The sequence below is a fragment of the Fundulus heteroclitus genome, chromosome 5, assembly GCF_011125445.2.
Source record: "Fundulus heteroclitus isolate FHET01 chromosome 5, MU-UCD_Fhet_4.1, whole genome shotgun sequence".
In the NCBI taxonomy this organism is placed as follows: Eukaryota; Metazoa; Chordata; class Actinopteri; order Cyprinodontiformes; family Fundulidae; genus Fundulus; species Fundulus heteroclitus.
Genome location: NC_046365.1, coordinates 35,224,304 through 35,242,742, shown reverse-complemented (window position 1 = coordinate 35,242,742; position 18,439 = coordinate 35,224,304). Strand labels below are relative to the sequence as shown.

Here is an 18,439-nt window from a genome sequence, read left to right as displayed (position 1 = left end):
TAGCTATGGTCCCATTAATCAAAAGGTCATATAGCTGCGAGTAAATCCGAAACAAATAAATAAAGGGCCGTTTTGTACAGTGAGTAATTTTGAAGCAGATGCAGCTGTTTTAATCTGCAAACAGTGTAGATTTCAAGAAATCAGGATTAACAGCATATTTATAACAACTTGTCAACTCATAATCCTTCACCTTAAGCACTCACTAGTGATTTTTCTTTGAGCTATTTCTTATTCCTGTGGTTTAAACTGCTCAGTGATACCCCCCCCCCCCTCCCCCGTATTCTGCTTTGTAATTGTTATTTTTCCTTTGTTGTGCCATTCTTACGCAGGAAAAAGGGCAAACAAATGCTCTGGCGATGAGAACTTACTCTGAAAATGTAATCAAAGCTGTTGTGTCCTGCCTGGAAGGGAAATCATTGAGTGCGCAGGGTGACCAGAGCTGATAGTATTTGTTGTACATGGGAAGCAGATGCTGGCTGGATAATGCATGCGTTGCCCTTTCTTCCCTCGGATAAAATATGCATTGCCCTTTCACTTGAAGCTGTTTGCAGCCTCTGCTGTGAAAGCACTCTTTGTGCAAGTAAACGAAACAGTTTGACGGGTAACGACAAAGTTCTGTTCCATTTCCACATGAAATCACCTTTTTCTCCGCTCCGTCTTTATTTTGCAAGCTCTCCGCGCGAGAGTAAATACATTCCTCAGAAAAGGCCGGTTAGTTCCTGTGCATCATTTTGGTGTTTAAAAGTGTTCGCTGTTTGCCCCCCCCCGTCCCTCATCTTCCATTTGTTGGAGATAAACGTTGGACCGCAAAGTGGCAGACGATTCCAAAGAGTCTTTGCTTGAGTGCCGTCACCGTGGCGATGGCACCAGGAATGTGTGGCGGGACAAAGTTGATTGTAGGTTGCTAAATGAATACCACACGTTCTCCAGTTAAAAGTATGCTGCACTTTCAGTCCATTAAATCTTTTTAAAGAAACATAGAGCCGCCTCGTGCAGCGGGATGTGCCTCATTATGTGTTCATTTACTGCCAAGCGGACCTTCGCCGGCGAACTCCGACCATTTAACGCATTGAATGATTATATATTCAAAAGTACCGCACTCCACGCGCACCCTTGTTTGTCACTTTAGACGATCAGCTATTCTCTCGTGGTCGTTTCCAGCCTAACAATAGCTCAGCATTTATCTGCCTTAACTTAATGGCCTGTTCGGCGAGTGTGGAAAAAAGAGGCAAAGAAACGTGTCTGAGCAGCTTGTAACGGGTGGAGAAGTGTCGGGTGCGTTGTGTGATAAAAAGAAAAGTATCGGTGAAAAAGAAAGGAAAGGTGTAGAAGGTCGTGTGGTTTAGAGGCCGCGGGCAGAGCAGGAGGCAGCAGAGATGAAGATGCCGAGGTTCTCTCTGGGAGTGACGAGGACGGATGGGATCAGGGATGGGTTCGTCAGAGGGGTCGGCTCATGTTAGATGTTATGGAGATAAAGCCGGAGAGGGCAGACCGAGATGCTCTGGACGTGCTCAGAGGAGGGATAGTGAGTTCACGAGGAGAAGGATGTTGAGGCTGAAGCAGTCGGGCAGGAAGCCCAGAGGAAGACCAAAGAGGAGATTTATGGATGGAGTGAAAGAGGGCATGGAGGTAGTTGGTGTGAGAGTAAAAGATGAAGAAGCTGGGATTAGATGGAGACAGATGACTCAGTGCGGCTGTGGAAGTGTACTTGTTTCCGTTTCCCATCGTCATTTAATAAATAATGACATGACGGAGTCAGCGACTTAGGCCTTGTACACTTTAGGATGTATTTAATTGATTCGATAAATAATACAGAAAAAGGCTGGATTGTTTTACATATTTAAACCTCAGAAGCTGATAGGTGTGCTTTTAACAAATTTTATATTGTCTGTAACTTCACAGATGTTCCCAAGTGCAGTCTGTAATGATGATAATATTTAGCTAGTCTGTACGTCAGAAAACTGTGACTGTGTGGATATATGTGCTGTGAGCCTGGAGAAGGGCTGTCTGCCTGCAACAGTAAATGTTATGAATATGGAAATAGGAACGTGGGAGTTCTCCCTGCTGTGTATTGTTGTTTATTATTGTTGAAATAGTTTTTTTATCATGGTAAGGATTGTGTTTAATAGTGATAATGATAAACTAATTGATGATGCTTTCAACCGAAAATAAATAAATACAGTATGGGATGGTTTGTTACCGTTGGTGTTTGAACCACAGTTTATTCCATGAGTAGATAGTTGAATATTACTATTACTATTACATTACTATTATATTACTATTACTAATATTAAAATATTTGTACTTATTTTTTTATTTTTTTATAAATAACATTTGTTTTCAGTTCAGCTTTAACTTTAGAGCATTCTTTGCATTTTTGGGTGTCTGACTTTAGATTTATAGCCAAACCAACTGTGTTGAAACTTTTTCTTCACATTTATTGTTCTAAAAATAAAAATAAAAAGATATCGGGATACAATTTCGGAGCCATATTGCCCATCCCTAGGGCAGATCGATTCTGATGGACTTCAGGTCTGCAGGTTTTCTAAATGTTTTCTAAATGTCTTTAGGCTTTGCTTGAGACCAATTAGTTTCTTTTGAAGTTTGACCAACTATATTGACCGATTTAGATTTTTTTTATAATGACTATAACAGGAAAAGTATAGCATGTTTTTATTCAGATGTAAAAAAAAAAATCATGAATTCTTCTGAGAACAACAGTACATCACAACTAATGCTGTTCGTTGATGTTCTGTAGACGTCTTAGTTTTGACGCATTTAATGATCTGGATAAAATGTCAGACGTTTCAGCGTTTGACCTGCCAGTGTGCAGTCAGAGCCAGTCAATAAAACAATGGTCTGAATGCTCCGTCTCTAGTTAACTAATACTGTCGAAGCATCACTACCTTCAATTAATATATTTAGATTTCTTCCTTAAGTTGGAAGTGTTAATCAGACTCTCATCTCTACAATTAACTGAATGACACACTGTGTTTGTTAAATATACAGAAAAGTCAAAGTATAAATTTAAGAAGCTGTGGCCCTATAATTATAGGGTGAACTAATTTGCGGCTGGGTTGAAATTATTGCTGCGGCATTGGAAGGCAACAAGCAGAAGCTGCAGACATGTCTTGGTGTAATTTAAGATATACGGTCTCGGCAGCACAGTTGACCATTAACAATATCACCAAAACATTTTACACTTTGTCTAGAAATGCTTCCATAGAACTACTGTTTTATTTCTTGTTTTGCATTTTTGGGATTCAGTGTGTTTTATGCAGTCGGGTCCCTGCAGGAGTTCAGCCGTTTGGTCTGCGGAGTGGTACCTGAACATAATGAAATGTTCTTCAGAGAAATGATGCAATTGTGCCGCATCAGCGGAAATGTTACATTTCATGTAAGATAACGATAATAGGGATTTATTTTTATAGACGAACAAACCACAGTGGATTCAGTTTTGCTGTTGGCGACGTCATTGTTGTGCGAAAACATGTGCAGGAAATAACGTGCAGAAATGAACTGAGATGTTCTCGGTGTTATCAGAGGAACAGGCAGGCAGCTTTTCAGGGCTCTGAGGTATACAGTAAAGGCTGCGCTCAAATACGGCAGTGATTTTGTATTACTCAGAGGCTTTTTTTTCTTTTGAAGGGACCTTTGAACAGGCTTTTCATTCACAATGGAAGCTCTGTATTGTCAACTAAATCTCAAAAGCTATCTCAAGTGGAATTAAAGAGATTTTTTTAATATGGAAAGGAAAATCCCTTTAGTCATTTTGTTGCAGATAGCTAGCAATCCTGTTTCTTTTCTTAGCTTACTCAAATGTACAAACTAATAATTAACATTTTCTTTTGGAACCATGCATTTCAGAATTTCCATGGCTGTATATTTAAGGAACCAAATACCTGTACTCGCCCCAACTAGTGCTTTAACCCCCTAAAACTCACCACCCTGAACACATTTGTTAAAAAAAAAATCCCATTACTATAGGCTAGCTGCTGACAGCCGTTTTTTTTTTGTCACAAGTACCAGCGCCCGGTCATGCATGAAGTGGAAATGGCTCACTGACTCTAAAGGCTCTAATAGTTTGTCTGGTATGTTGAGGGAGATTTGAGAGACAAGGCTTCATGCGGCTTTTTTTCATCAAGATTATCTCTCAGACCAATCCCAATATTATGACCCCTCTTTGCCCTCCAAACGGACCAGAGGAATTTATGTGAGTCATGTTACTTACATAAACGCTGCTTCTGCTAGAGTAATGTCCAGTGGTTCAGGTTTGATAGTATTATTAAAGAATTTGATCTGCTTATATATCAAATGCCCTTCCATTCTGGCGGCATCCAGTATAATGGCTAAAATACATTGTAATCATTGTCAACCTGCCAAAGACTGGACACAATCGGCTGGGTTTCCTTAGACAGAAAACACCTTTTGACCAATGTGTGTGTATGACTTTGAGTGCTTTGAGATGACGTGTTGAAGTGAATTGAACCTGCTGACTGAAGCTGCCACTAAACAGGGATTGGTTGGAATAAGCAAACTAGATTTAATTTAGGGTAAAGCCCATGATGACCAGCCACTTGACAACATTTTTAGAGGAAAGATTAAATGGGAGGACCATCTGGTCCCAAAACGGCCGACAAGCAACTCTCAGAAAACAAACAACAACAAAAAACTCTAAAAGATGTAATTGATGGCTTGAGATGTGTTACGTTTATTATCATTGTTGGTCTTCCTTAACAAGCACAGAAAGTCGTTGTTGTTTATTTATATCTTTTGCAATCTACAGTGTTAAGAGAAAGTATTTGCCCCCTAACTAATGACTAATACATATTGAGGCCTGCATTGCTTTCACTGATGTTCTGGGTCCTTTTATTCCATGTCTGCATTTGTGGATCATTGTTCTCGCTGAGGCTCGCTGTGGTTTACGACGCTTAGAAACGGCTCTGTAACCCTTTCCAGACTGATAGATGTCGATGACTTTGTTTCTTATCGGTCACTGAATTACTTTAAATCTTGCCATGATATGTTGCTTTTGGAGATCTTTAAGCCTACTTCATGTTATCAGACAAAATCTAGTTATTTCTTGATTCTGTAATCAGATGGTTTGGGACTGTGCATGGCTAGAGAAACTAAACCAAAGAAATGTGTTTATAACCGCAAGTGATTTATGACTTAACAAGGAGGCAAATACCCTGTATTTTTTAACATAGAGCCAGATTAGATTCTAAATGTTCTTTCCCTCATCAAAAATGAAAGGATTACTGAAAACAGTATTTGTATTTTTGATCAGGTTATCATTGTGTCATTTTAAAATATGCTTGATAACCTGAAACATTTACGTTTGATAAAAAAGCAAAAAGCGAAGAAATTTGGAGGACAAATTGTTTTACATTGCTAAGTAAATAACTAGTTAAATAGCATATTGATACAGTAGCTGCGTTTCCATCCAATTCTCATGCGAATTTTGAGCAAACTGTTAAAATATCAAAAAAGAAAAATGTGCATCAGACGTTTTGTAGCGAATTAACCTTGAGACGCACAGTGTAACTTCGTCATACGTTGTTAGCTGTAATAAACAGGAAGTAGCAGTTGCTAACTAGCATGGACCGCAGATCAGTGATGGAGCGAGGCTTTAATGAATGCGCCAAGTTTTTCTTTCCCACACGGATGAGACTAAGAAATGCTTGAGTCTCTTCGCTGGTACCTTTTGTTGCTTCCAGATCTGTTTGCGAACGTTATGGGAATATCCGAGAAGACGGCGGCAACTGAAACAGCTGATCAGTCATGTGAGGTATATGTTCATGACGTCAGAACTGGTTCGACAGACGTTTCCATCTCCTCTTTAGTGCATTTACTGTTTTTTCGAAAAAGTCAAAAACCACATCAAGCGAGCATAAAAACCTTTTTGCGAAATTTAGTGAGTTAATTCGAATTGTGCTGTTTCCGTCAAGCTGTTCTAATGCGATACTTCAAAATGCACATCAAAAAAACGATGGAAATGCAGAACTATTGATGACAACTGAAGGCACACAAGCTTCAAGTTAAGGGCCACATGGAAACTTCCCAGTCAGGGTGTTTTTTTGGATTTGTCCCATATATATAAATAAGGTCATATATCCATGGAAACAGCATTGTGTTAATATGTGAATGTATTTTTTATCGTTTCAACATTTAGTCCACACGGCAGGGCTGATCATGGATCTAAATAATTCCAGAATTGAAATATTTTGAAAAGCTAACCTTTTGAATTGTGCTGATAACCAATACACAACAAACCTTTGATGTCGAACTCTCCACCTTTGACTTAACCTGCAACTCCAAGCCTCCAACCCCCGAGCTCTGTGATGTTGATAAGGAAGATTTAAATCAGGTGTGGTTATAAAATGAAAGTCCATCCAGTTGGCCAAATATATTATTGATTAGCAGAATTTTATGACACAGGACCTGATATATCAAATACTGCCTCCAGTCAACCCTTTGTGATTATGCACACATTGATATTGCGATAACAGTTGGGATTTTACATGTTGGTCAAATAAAATTATGTGATTGGGAAGAACTTTTGAGAAACTCTTTTGTTGAGAAGGCCTAAAAATCACATTACCTAAATGCCCCTTAATGATGAAGTCATTGCATTCGATGACAGTTTGTTTTACATTATACGTCACAGATCATTCTCGGAACATCAGGTTTAAAATCTTTAAGACAGACAAATCAACCACAGATGTCTGGGAACTCGGGGGTGATATGAAAATCAAGCTGCTGGGTAAGAAGAAGCTAAGTTTAGGAGTGTATTACACTAGGCTCAACAAACGAGGTAGAGGAATTTGAAACATTTTGCCAAGGCTTTGGGAAGAGGAGGGGGGGCATACTGAGAAAGTTTATGTAAGCATGTGAGCTAGAGGCCTGCAAGGGCACAGGAATGTGGGGTAGAGGTGAGCAAAATTAACCGACGTAGCTCAGAGAAAGCTCATTTACTTTTTTAAGCTGCAGAATGAGCAACTTACTTTAGCTTAATATTATTCTGAGAATGTTCAAAAATAATTTTTTTTGCACAGCTTCTGACATTCAAATGAACTGTTTAAAGCACCTTACTCAAAACAAATGGCAGTGTCTTAAAATAATAGACCGTTGAGTTTTTTATTGAATAAACTGCAGATTATGTACACACACTCATAAAATACCTGCTGGTCCCGATAGCTGAAAATCTGCTGGCTGTCTGAGGTCTCAACGGCACTGCCGCTGTGCTCAAGTAGCTTTGAAGAACAAAGCCAAAGGGAAAGAAAAGAGTAGGGAAAAAAAGCGGAAGGCAGTCTTGGCAGAGGCTTTGCGTGGCCTGTTTTTTTTTTTTTTTTTTCTTTCTTGTGGCCTTAGGGCAGGTTTTGTTCTTGCGTTACTGGGTAGGTTAGTATATGGGAAGGGTGTGACAAGTAAATTCTTCAGATTCATCTTTCATCTGCTTTGTTAGAAACTGTTCCCCCAGGAGGAGTGGCAGATAGATTTTCATATGTGCTTGTTCCTATTTACCGTCAACTTCATCATATTTTACTCATTTAAATTAGAGTATGAACAGGAAAAAGCTTAGGATTCATAAAAATATGACAAAAGTTACCTCCTAATCCATTTGTTGCAAGTTCAGAATAAAGTAATCTTTTTTTATCTTGACATTTGCAAAGCAAAAAACAGGACCCAAGTAAAAGTAGGATAGTTGTGCAACACAAAAATCTGCTACTTAATTTGCTTCGCTCGCAAGCATAGCAGTCTTATCCTATTTTCCTTATTGAATGCTCTTCTGGAAATGTCAGTAATATGTTAACAGATTTTTTCACTCCTATTTTCAACTCATTTTGATGTGCTGTCTTGATAGAACTATTGTCTAAGCCCCTTTTACACGATTATGGATTGAATCTAAGACTTTAAGTGAAGAAGGACACACCCTCGCCTTGATATTAACATCTCTGATAAGACATGATTCAACAGCTTGTTTGGGATTGGTAAAAAAAAAATCTGTGTAATAAACGTTGCAACTTTGAAACATTGCATATACACTCAAAGGAGCCATTCCTGCCTTATTTATGCAGGTTCTACTCTAATGTTGCAACAATAAGCCGACGATGTTCCTTAATCTAACCCTATACTATGCATTTGCTCTGTCTACGCTGATAAATATGACCAAGAAATTGGCTGCTAACCGATTTTCAGCTTGATTGGCTCTGACAGTTGACAGCTGATGGTACTTTCCAGTGTGAAAGTTGTTTTACTGTGGGAAGAAGACTCAGGATCAGCTATCTTCATTGTGAGATGTTAGAATTGAAGACAGAAGAATAGCAGAAATGTAAAGAAGCTAAATAAGAAACGTTTTTTTTCATGAAATCAAGGTAATGTAAGGGTCTACATTCTCTTTGGAATACAGCCTCGTTAATTGTTCTAATAGTATGGCTCTTTAGAAGAAATTGACACCAGAAATTTAAGTCATAAAAACTCTGAAAACTCTGATCTGTGGCTAACTCAACTTGAAGTGGCTTCAACATCCAGGGAGTCAAAAGTATTTTATCAATAATTCCCCTAAGAATTATTTGTGTAATTGGGGCGCTTATATAGTCTGTATAGATAATTGAATTTTCAGCTCAAGATGGTCTGACAATCATTAAGCAGTAACTAGATTCACAAATGAGGTTGCAGAGTTAAGATGGCATACAATTACAAAATTGTTGTATATTATAATTTTCTAGATTATAGTAATCGTCCATGTTTTTAGATGCTTTGTTTTTTTTATGGTGGATGAATGTTCATTTAATTATAAAAGTGATGTGTTTGTTAAAATCAGACTGAGTTTAAAAACTTGTGAAAATATATCCACAACATAAGAGCTTTGTCACCTTTAAGAAAACTTTGTGTACAGAGTCCTCATTTGCATGCTGGTCATACAGGCGGCTGTTGTGGTTGCCAAGGTGCATTATAGCAGTGTTGTGAGCCGACCGTTTTTGCCTGGCTACACTTCTTATTACATCCCTTAAGTTGAGTTGAGAGAAGTGTAATGGTGACTGATGGTGGGATAGGATCCCAGGACCAAAAGCAAGAAAGATAAAGTGATCCAGTGGCATAGAATAAATTAGCCTTATTCCCCTAATGAAATACGTTTTGTGACATGTCTTGTGGAGTACATCTATTTAAAATATCCATTACGCAAGGCTAAATGTTGGTGTTCATCACATTTTATTTCCGTAAGTTGGAGTGGGCAAACAAAGGCTGGAGCACAACTGAGATACTCTTTGTAAGCTATCGGAAATGTCTTTTTATGGTCTTGTGGAGGCTTCTTATCTAAGCTACCAGTGACTGGTAAGGTCCTAACGGATACAAGCCAACAACTGAAATTGGAAAACACTCATATCTGCTAATAATGCTCATCCATAGCAGAATTAATTTTATTAGCTTGAGATAACAGCACATTCAAATATAACCATAAATTTCCTTTGCAATTCAAGGAGGTTGTTCGAGCGCTTTGACTAACAAAGGCATTTAAAGGAACACTAACGACAGGCTTCCATTGTCTTGCAAATATAACAGATTTTTATTATGCTCTTCATAGCTGAACTTCATGCGTTGAAAAAATGGAGCCCTTCAAGGACGATGTTGTCTGGATAATAAACTATTGTTATAATAGTGATGTTTTTTCAGTCATTTAACAGGTTTTTTTTCCCGTTTGTTCTGCCTTATCCAAGGAGACAAAAACTAAAGCTTCAGCATGAGTTGACGCTGACGCTGGTGCGGCTCAGACTCATGATAGTAATAATTTAAGATGATTGATTCCCCTTTACCCAATAAAAACTAATGCATGACTGCAAAAGAAATATCATGAGTCCTTTAATTTTCTCAGTTTCTTGCCATCTCTTAATGGGTTAAAACATTTTATAAGTTAAAAAAGTGGCAATCCAAAGAGTGTCCTATCCCAAAACTAAAATGAAGAAATTCTCTACCTCAGTTCTTCTACTCTTTTTCTGCTTATCCGGGATCAGGTCGCGGGGGTAGCAGCTCAGACTTCTCTTTCTCAGCCACTTGGGCCAGCTCCTCAGGAGGAATCCCAAGGCGTTCCCAGGCCAGCCGGGAGACATAGTCCCTCCAGCGTGTCCTGGGTCTTCCCCTGGGCCTCCTCCCGGTGGGACGTGCCCGGAACACCTCACCAGGGAGGCGTCCAGGAGGCATCCTGACCAGATGCCCGAGCCACCTCAACTGGCTCCTCTCGACGTGGAGGAGCAGCGGCTCTACTCTGAGTCCTCCCCGGATGACTGAGCTCCTCACCCTATTTCTAAGGGAGAGCCCAGACACACTACGGAGAAAACTCATTTCAGCCGCTTGTATCCGGGATCCCGTTCTTTCGGTCACGACCCAAAGTTCGTGACCATAGATGAGGGTAGGAACGTAGATCGACCGGTAAATAGAGAGCTTTGTATTTTGGCTCAGCTCTCTCTTCACCACAACGGATCGGTACAGCGCCCGCTTCACAGCAGACGCTGCACCAATCCGCGTCATTCCTGAACAAGTCTCCGAAATACTTAAACTCCTCCACCCGGGGCAGAACATCTTCCCAGACCCGGAGAAGGCACTTTTTCCGCCAGTGATTAGTTATTAGATTCAAATAATCTTTCTACATTTTGAACACACATTTTATTATCTATTCATCTTCATTCAAAGGAAACTGATAAAGAAAACGGCTTCAACTATAGAGTAAAAAGGCAAAAAGAAAAGCAGCAATGAGTGAAAGATTTCCAAGCGTTAAAAAATACAGAACAACAGGAGGTGTCTGGATCAATTTGTTCATTGGCCAGTTCAAACTTTTAGTTTATACTCACCTGTTGGTAACGCACTTCTGTTTCTTATCCATGAACATGTTCTTTATCACCCGCGTGTTGAAACAACTAAGCTACTTTTGTTGATAGCAAATAATTTTTATGGAGATAAATAATCACAAACATTTAATTAAATGGAAGCAAACATTATTTTCTGAGCATTTTATTTTTCACCATATTTAGTGTGGTCCTGGTTCCTGTTTGGGCCAGTTGACTCGTTGACATGAAAATTACCTCATTTCTAATCTAAGCTCCTCCTCCTCGAGGGTGATTTTTATTTGGGTCAAATAGCTACATTTTTAGAACTGTTTTTATGTAATAAAAATCACTGGAAAATCTCATTCATACTTTTTTCAAAAATATTTGTCCTTTTTTTAGGCACTCTGCGTTTCTGTCGTTTTAATTCTTGCTTCATGTATCATTACACATAAAAATGACCAGTTACTGCAATTTAGATCCATATGATTTTGGCAGTTTGGTCGGAATCACTGCAGGGTCATATTGTCAATGGTAAAAGCAGATTTTAAGAAATCTCCTTAGTCTTTTTGCAGACCTACTTACACTTATCCATTCACATGCTGGTATGCGCCTGCTGAGCACCTGGTGAGTGCTTGCCTAAGTGGAGTCGGACGGAGATAAAAGGTACAAAAGCAGAGCAAATTCGCTGATGTGAAACCTCGCTTTGAGCTTCTCCAAAGGAAAGATCAACAAGCCACTTCCCCACTGCTGGTCACATTCAAATATCTCTCTCGTTGATTGAGAGTCAGTGGCTATAAGATCAATTACCTATGGCATCCGGGAAGCACATATTCAGTGTCATACACGTTTCTTTCGTGTTGCAGGAGCTCCTCATTCAGCAGTGTATTCAGCCATTGTCATCCCATACTACTCCTATATGTGTTTGAAAGCTCTTTTGTTTGCTCAGCTGAAGGTTAGAGTCCCCGCATGGCAGGATAATGTAAACAGGAGAGCACCGACTGGTAGTTGTTAATGTACCACCTTGACATGTTTCACCTTTGTATCCAGAACCACTTGATTTCACAAACTTTTAGCACTAGAGATAGGCTTTTGAGATTCATGATACTAATATGATCATAACTTTGCAGGACACTCACTCTTCCTTATATTTATGCCCTAGGTGTCATCCGAACGCAAGAACTGCTGGATCACGAGACGACGCCTCACTACTGGCTAACAGTCTATGCGATGGATCGCGGCGTGGTGCCCCTGTCGGCTTTCGTCGAGGTCTACATCGAGGTCCAGGACGTCAACGACAACGCGCCGCAGACGTCCGAGCCCGTGTACTACCCCTCCGTCATGGAGAACTCCCCGAAAGACGTGTCAATCATCCAGATCAACGCGGCGGACCCTGATTCCAAGGCCAGCGACAAGCTCAGCTACAGGATCACCAGTGGGAACCCGCAGGGCTTCTTTGCCATCAACAGCAAGACGGGTAAGCCTGCCGCTGGCATAATCAATATGCAGTTTCAGGTTGCAGACTCATAACCATGTTGTTATGGAATGTGGAGTAAAGATAAGAAAAAGCAGACGGTTTCCTAGAATCCATGTCCATTTGGTTTGATTTATTAATAACTACATGGTCTTTTATTGCAAATGTCAGATCAGTTGAGATGTCCGCAGATTTATACAACCTGAGATAGCTCTTAACGTTTCCTCATCCAAACACGTCAACATCTTTAAAGGCCTTGACATGCGGTGGATATAAAAAGCGCTTGACATTGTAGGACTTGGATCACAATGCCAAGCGACAAGCATCAAGCCGCTGGTTGCTTTGCTTCTTCAAACCGTGCGCAGGATGAACACCGTATTTTCACCCACAGGAGTGGGCTGAGCGTTTGGTTGTTTTTTTTTTTTTTCACTCCAACACTCTAAAGTGTGTTCTCACATGGATCTCTGGAAGTGATGTCATGATTAATATTTCATCGAGTTCTTTCAAAGCAGATCAAGCTGGTTGTGTTTAGTGGTAGAGCAGGAAAACTGCTTTTAAGAGGTGGAAACTGAAGGGTCATGCTAAGACAGAGCTTTTCTTATAAATTTGTGCGTTCTTAAAGCAGATATAAAATGTTTTACTTTAGCATTATACTATGATAAACTATATAAAATAAATAAAGTGTTGTAATGTTTTAAAAAACCCATCTGAAACAGGAACAGTTTTCTTCTCCACTGAGTTAACAATTGTGCTCCAAAGAAGAGATTTCTATATTATTTATTAATGGATAACAAATCAACAGCTTAATTACCAGTTAAACGAAAGTAAAAAAATAAAAAATACAGAAAATACACAACTTTAATCTACAGACTACTTATTAATGCAAGCATATCAATCATTAGCAAGGTATAGTAATCAAAGCTGAACCGAAGGACTGAAGATTAGAGGTACAACCAGACTTATTCTTACATTTGGGAGATGTAGGTGTAAAATATATTTTTTTTATTTCACCAGTGTGTTTCTTCTGACTTGAAGTCAAATTAAGGTTTTAAAGTAGCTCATCTGGAATCCGCTGGAGAACCTGTGAAGGAAGTCAAAGATTAGGGTGATGGCAACTCGGCCTTCCAAACTCAAAGATTTAGAGCTCATCACTAATGATAAACTGTAAAAAAAAAAAAAAAAAAAACAGTGCAAACTTGCAAAAAGCTGCTCACATTTAATATTGACAAAATAACAAAATTTAGATTTTACATTTTTTAATAAAATGTAAATGACAAGTTTGTTAAATGTATCCCCTTTTCCATTATTTTAAACTAACAATTGTTACATCTAGGCTAGGGGTATGAATAATTTAAGCTTAACTGTGTCTGTTTAGTTATTTTTTTACACAATTCTGGGGTTTAACCATACCTTAATCTAAAAGCGAAGGAGGGCAAGGTAAGCTGTGGAACAGGTCATAAAATGGCTTACTATTGCCTGACGTGCCCTGTTCGTCTCTTTTTGTGGCTCCGAGTCTGTTTTTCCAGATATGCGGTTCCACACCTGTCAGTGACGGTGATAGAAAAAACAGCTGCTTGGTTGGGCAGGAGGTCGCCATTAGAATGGAAAAGCAGTTCAGGTTCCTCTTTGGCGCTGGATTCAGGAAGTTGTTAAAAGCAAGCCGAAAGGAAAACAAAAAAAAAAAAAAAAAGACCTGCCGAACTTTACTCAAAATAGACAACTTAGTGTCACGTACAACACAAACAAAAACATTATTCACAACCACATGTCTGCAGGGGGACGGATCCTGACTCTAATCTAAGCAAAACGGGACAAGAGAGCTACTCTAAAGTCTAACTAAGGTTTTGTTTTCGGTTAAACCATTTGATATAGCAAGGCCAGCCGATGTGGGCAGGAGAGCAAAGGGACTGTTTGGGGAGCGGTTATAACTAAAAGCCGTGTGCTGCTGCCCGGTGAACAGGTCTGGGACGTCCTTGAATGCGGCTGATAGGGAGGCTGAAAGCAGGACGGGGGTTGTAGAGCAGCAGTTGCTCCGGTTTGTTCTCGCTCGTGTGTGTGGTCTTGTTTCTCAAGGTAGTCACATCAACAAGCTGGAGTTATTTTTCTTGGAAGGGGCAATGAGCATTTTCTGACCAAATAAGGAGTCCTTATTCAAGTTACCCCCTAAAACAAGGCTTGCAGCAATCCGGCACTCTCCCTGACGGCCTAAAAAAGAAAAACAAATGATAAAGAATAAAAAAAGAGGACTTTTTAGTCTCCACATATGGTTTTTGTTCTGTCTACATTCATGAAACAGTTCAGCTTAGGCGTGCTGATAAGAAGTCTTGGAAATAATAAATGTATATATCTGTTAAAAAAGGATTCATAATAACTCTGAAAATGTATTAAGGAATTCTGCTCTTTTTTTGTCAGTTTAGACAATCAGCGCCAGATAAACTGAGAATAAACTGCTTAATATCCAGAGAGAGTCCTACAACATGTTTTCTTTCTGATTTAGTACCCACAGATTTCCATTAAGCATCACTTTTGTTGCAGTTGGACGAAGGGCTCTACCCCTACATATAGATTTCAAATTGTACAATGAAACCCCCGCTCACGTCCACCGCAGGCAAAGTCTCTTGACAGTAAAATTTTAACATCTACTAAATCTTTTATAACTGTCAGAGGAGCTCGCTGAACAAAGAAAAAAAAAAAAGAACCTCACATAGAAGCAGAAGGATAACGCCCATCCATGCATGTCAAAGCATGTTTAAAGTTTTATCAGCGGGATACCAGCGGTACTTTACATCAACTTTAACTAACGCTGGTTTGTACAAAGGAAGCTGCAGTGAATCCCTGCTCTCTCTTTGCAATTTTGTTCTTTTTTTTGTAAAACTGCTGCATTGAGCTTTGAGTAGAGCAAGAAAAGTAGGTGCAAAGAAAAAAAAAACGGGGTTAACATTGTGTTGGAAAAGCAAAAGGAGGCATTAACAAGTTTTAAATGTGCTTTAAAGTAGGAATTTTGATATAGAGCTTTTACACATTTTGTCTTGTTATAAACTTGTAACAAGACAAACAATGTAATCTGATAAGTGTGCTGTGCATTTGTATTCAGACCCCTCACCCGTAGCCCAAAAATCAAATTCAGTGTGACAATTTGGCTTTGGTTGCCTGATTAGTAAAAGTTGTTGGCCTGTGTGTAATTCAATCTCACCAGAAATAAAGCTGTTCTGTGAAGCCTCAGGGGGTTGTTAATTAATATCACAGAGGAAACTTCACCATGAAGATCAAGAAACACAGCAGGCAGGTCATGGAAGAAGTGTAGAGAAGTTTAATGTAAAGTTAGGCAGTACAACAACATCTCAAGGTGTGCGCATGGTCCAGAGTGATGTTCAGTGCTTTGTCTGAAAATGGAAAGTGTGTGGAACCCATTACAGCATACAACACGGTGGTGGCAGCATCATGCTGTGGGTGTGCTTAAATTTCAGCAGGGACAGGAACGCTGATCAGGGTCTTGAAAGAAAACCCATAAGTAGCTACAAAAGTCCTGAGACTGGACATTTACCTTGCATTAGACTGCCAGAACATATTCCTGCGTTAGGATGGCCCAGTCATAGTGTAGACTCGCTATTCTATTCTAAATCCAATTGAGAACCTGTGGCTAGAAAAAAGAAAAAAGCAAAGAAAAAAGTAAAATATGTCAGCCTGTTAAATAACCAAGATCCCCATTTCAATCAAAAATAATCGTGATTATAATTTTTGCAATAATCTAGCTGCCCTGATGTGCTATCACAGACAATCCCTGTAAAGCAAGTGTGCAATCTGTGGCTGTAATGAAAAAAGTTTAAGGGGTGCGAATACTTCTGCGAGGCGCTATGTGTATTAACTTCTCTCACAAAACAGGGAATCATTCTAAATATTTTGTTATTTATTGAAATCTGTGGTATTAAACAACTTTAAAATAGTCCAACAGTTCCCCACATCATAAACTTCATGCAAGGATCTCGCCGCATATTACGAGTTTTTTTTTTTTTGAAAAGGTTTAAATTTACTACAGGCAAGTCTCTGTAATTACACATTCTAAATTTGCATTGAAGGCGCAGGCACTGTCTTGGCTCATCTACAAAGGGGTGGGAAAAAGGAAAAGACGTTAAGGCCTGTGTTTTTTGTGCGGGTTATGAAACTTCATAGCGCCGTGTTCCAAGCTAAACAGATCTATCATGAGCCACGGTCTTTTCTGGCTGCTCAGACCTCACATATATACAGCGCAAGGACTTCACTTCACGCCTTGGGTGGTGCTGGTCGACCTCTGCTTTTTATTTTCCGCACAGACTCACTTTGGCTCACTGAAGCCTTGGATAAAACTCTTTATTTTTTGCCAAGCTCCTTAAATTTAGTTTGTCATCTAAGTGCAAGGCCAGCTCTCCTGTCTTGCAGGACATTTTTGCAGCCCCATCACTGGGGAAATGCAGAACAAAACGTCTTGATGTAACCTCGCTTCTAAAGGAGTCTCAATGGGAAAGGAAAGCAGGCAGAGCGGCAAGGAGAGAAGATTATCCCTGTCAGCTGCATATGAACTAGGGTCTCTATATCAGTTCCAGATCGTTAAATTTGGATGATATTGTGCTAGTCTAACATTGCATAAGATGAACCAGTTGTCTTGTAGCTCACATCGTATCCCTCCCACAGACATGACCGCAGTTGTTTGAGGCTCTTCAGCCCTGATTGGACACCTAAGGAGAATTTAATTTTCTGGCCGGTATTTTGCCAATGGATCACTGCAGGATCTGAGACAAAGTACTATAGTCAAATAATCAAAGGAAGATTAATACGTCGGGAGTAAATCTAAAATAACGATGATTCGTTTGCAACATTTTCAGCCCACCTTCCACCTAGTTTTTCTTTTCGTGCAGAGATGTCGGCACGCCGCGCTTCCAGAGTTGTTCAGGCAGGTTTTCCACCTTTTTTTTCTGTGGAAGAGTGAGCAGCGGTCATTACCAGCTGAATCATTTCCTGCCTCCTCTGCAATGCCTCTGCTCTCCAACAGACTTTGACCAAAGGTTTTATGCCAGAGCACACGTGTTAAGATGGAGCGCCCGAGCAGAACAAGCATTCAGACTCAACATCCACACGTACACAGACACAGCAGGAAGTTTACTGTACCTGAGCTAAGGAGAGAAGGCTGGTGCAAAGATCTTTACGATAGCTGTCTTATCTCACTAAATACTCATTATCCTACTTCCTGTTGAACACAACCTGTATGGGTAGACTTGTTGTACCTACTCTAGTGTCTAATAGTTGACTAATAGTCTTATTGACTTATTCAAATAGATCATTAATAATTTATGACATGCAAACACGTTGGTTGGAGTCACTGAGAACTTCACCTTAGACTAAAGCTTTATCTTTGTCGTCAGAATGTGGTGTGGTTTCAGCTGATAAGAGCTCGTATCTGATCAGACGGACATCCATACATGGTTGTTCTTGCCTTTCAATGGCTCCTTTCATTCCAAACATGGAACCAAAATGAAGACCGATACTTCCAAGTGAATTTTGTTGTAAATCAAGAGTTAATTGTCTCTCTTTTTTTTTTTTTAAGCACTCGTAATTGTCTCAAAGGGATTCGTGTGGACAATGCTTCTGTAGCAGCAGGGAAACTGCATGAAAGGGCAGGAAGGAACCAATGGGGTTCGCAGCCACGTGTCATCCCCTTCTTATTGTGCTCATATCAACTTTCAGCAACGCCTTTCACTGTTTTTGAGAGAAAACACACACATTCTGTTATCAGTGGTTTAGCAAAGCAGCGACCACTATCAGGGGAGGGAGATAGGGAAGCCATACTTCCAACAACTTCCTGCTGTTTCCGGTAATTTGACGGCAAACACTTTTCACTGCTCTCTGGAGAAATAATAAAAAAAAAGAAGCATTGTTTTTCTGGCACTAGTGGCCTTTATTCATCAGTAGCTTGACAGGAAGAAGGGCAGAGAAAAGGAAAAGACGAGGACTTATGGTCATTACATACGGTGAGCTGTCTTCACCCCTGAGCCACATCGTACCCACAGGGGGTTTTTAAGTTGTTTGTATTTTAACCTAACAAAGACCTTCATTGGTTGTCCTTTAAAACATTACACTTAATTTTCATAACAAATCAATAACTCATTAC

The 18,439-nt window shown here is 39.7% G+C and overlaps 1 protein-coding gene across 12 annotated transcripts in view; it reads left to right on the top strand.

The window, feature by feature from the left end:
• The window catches only part of fat1a (FAT atypical cadherin 1a), a 102,082-nt gene that overhangs the window by 14,745 nt on the left and 68,898 nt on the right, over window positions 1-18,439 (top strand). For all 12 annotated transcript variants that reach the window (XR_004931107.1, XR_004931108.1, XR_004931109.1 and 9 more), the window contains exon 3: window positions 11,986-12,300. Coding sequence is in view for 9 of the 12 variants with exons in the window: in XM_012859332.3 (XP_012714786.2) it covers window positions 11,986-12,300 (315 nt within the window). In the remaining 3 variants the exon portion in view is untranslated. The remainder of the gene's footprint in view (window positions 1-11,985; window positions 12,301-18,439) is intronic.